The sequence below is a fragment of the Parasteatoda tepidariorum genome, chromosome 1 (genome assembly GCF_043381705.1).
Source record: "Parasteatoda tepidariorum isolate YZ-2023 chromosome 1, CAS_Ptep_4.0, whole genome shotgun sequence".
In the NCBI taxonomy this organism is placed as follows: Eukaryota; Metazoa; Arthropoda; class Arachnida; order Araneae; family Theridiidae; genus Parasteatoda; species Parasteatoda tepidariorum.
Genome location: NC_092204.1, coordinates 76,536,903 through 76,538,308, shown reverse-complemented (window position 1 = coordinate 76,538,308; position 1,406 = coordinate 76,536,903). Strand labels below are relative to the sequence as shown.

Below are 1,406 nucleotides of genomic sequence, written 5' to 3'. Positions count from 1 at the left end.
ATTTGCGCAGGCGACTTTTTTTGGCGGTTTTCTGGACTATCGCCAAATATATAAACCTTTATTGCGGCCCAATTTACCACCCAATTTTTTTAAAATTTTGTCTACCCCCACTAATTCAAGGGTCTAGATTCCAAATATGTAAAAAAAATTATATGTTTATTCAGAGAAAGTACGTTTTTGTGTCTGATTTCGTAACTTAATTAATAGTTAGCACTAATTAATTAACATATTTGAGGTCACCCCCAGGAACCATTAAGATTGACACTTAGTTCGTGAAAATCCGATCATTAGAACGTAAGTTATTCAGGGTGATTCGTTTTTTTTTTTGCGGACTGTACAAAAATTCCATAATTGTACTTTTCCAATGATTATTATCTGTAACAAAAATAGTAATAATCTGAATAACTTACCAGCTATTACTATACTCAAATTAGTTGCTCAACAGTTGCCACTTTACATATTAATTATTTTTTTATTGATTAGCTATCTTTAAATGGATACGCTTCTGCCTTAAACCTGTCAACATTACAAACAATAGCCCTGATTTTTTACACAGCTTTCAAAGGCAAACAGTTAGTAACAGTTATTTACCATCCAAACTTTTGAGAGAATGGGTAAAGTGACTAGCTAACGGTATATTATGTCAATTAAAATTTTGTTATGATGAAAACTGTCATAAACCGGTTCTTCATAAATATACATTAAAATTAACACTATTTTTACCTCGATTGATAAATTTCTGAAAATATATCTATATCTGTCGAAAAAATACAACAATAAGGAGCACTAGCTGAGGAAATATAAAACAGTAATAATAATAAGACGACTTACTCATTGCAGAATTCGGAATATATCTTGTCCTTTTATAGATTCAAATTTGTATTTTGGTTTTCGTTGGAGCAATAGTCTTTTAACTTCGAATAGCATTAAATCATGGTAATAGTTTTTACAATAGATATTTAAACAATTGAACTGATTTTTCTGATTACGCATCTGATAAATAATAAATTTAAAGTTAAGCATAAGACAAGAGATTTCTGATAGCAGACATAAAGATAATTCTGGTGACCTTTAAATATGACCTCGTGGATGTTTTGAAACTCAAGTGCAAAGTGCTGGAAACAAAAGGTAGATAATTCTTTATTTAAAGAAAAATTAATTAGGAAAATTAAAAAACACATAAATCGCAAAAAAGAGGCTGTTTAGAGAAGAAAAAAAATTGTGATGCGGGATTTTACTAAAAAATTAATTTAAATCCTTTTTATATAAAAAAGTAGTGATAAAATTTAGCTAACTTTATCCTAGTTTGCATGAGAATGACAAGTGACAACCTAGTATAATTTCATGTCAATTGGCCCACTGGATTATTTCGCCCTCTCAGAAAGTAGGCAGTATCTCTATAAAAG

General features: G+C 29.6%; 1 protein-coding gene across 1 annotated transcript in view; it reads right to left on the bottom strand.

Moving 5' to 3' along the window:
- The window catches only part of LOC122270197 (uncharacterized), a 7,547-nt gene extending 6,565 nt beyond the window's left edge, over nucleotides 1-982 (bottom strand). The window contains exon 1 of the mRNA XM_043046708.2: nucleotides 832-982. Coding sequence (XP_042902642.1) covers nucleotides 832-835 — 4 coding nt within the window. The 5' untranslated portion in view covers nucleotides 836-982. The remainder of the gene's footprint in view (nucleotides 1-831) is intronic.
- Between the last annotated feature and the right edge of the window lie 424 nt (nucleotides 983-1,406).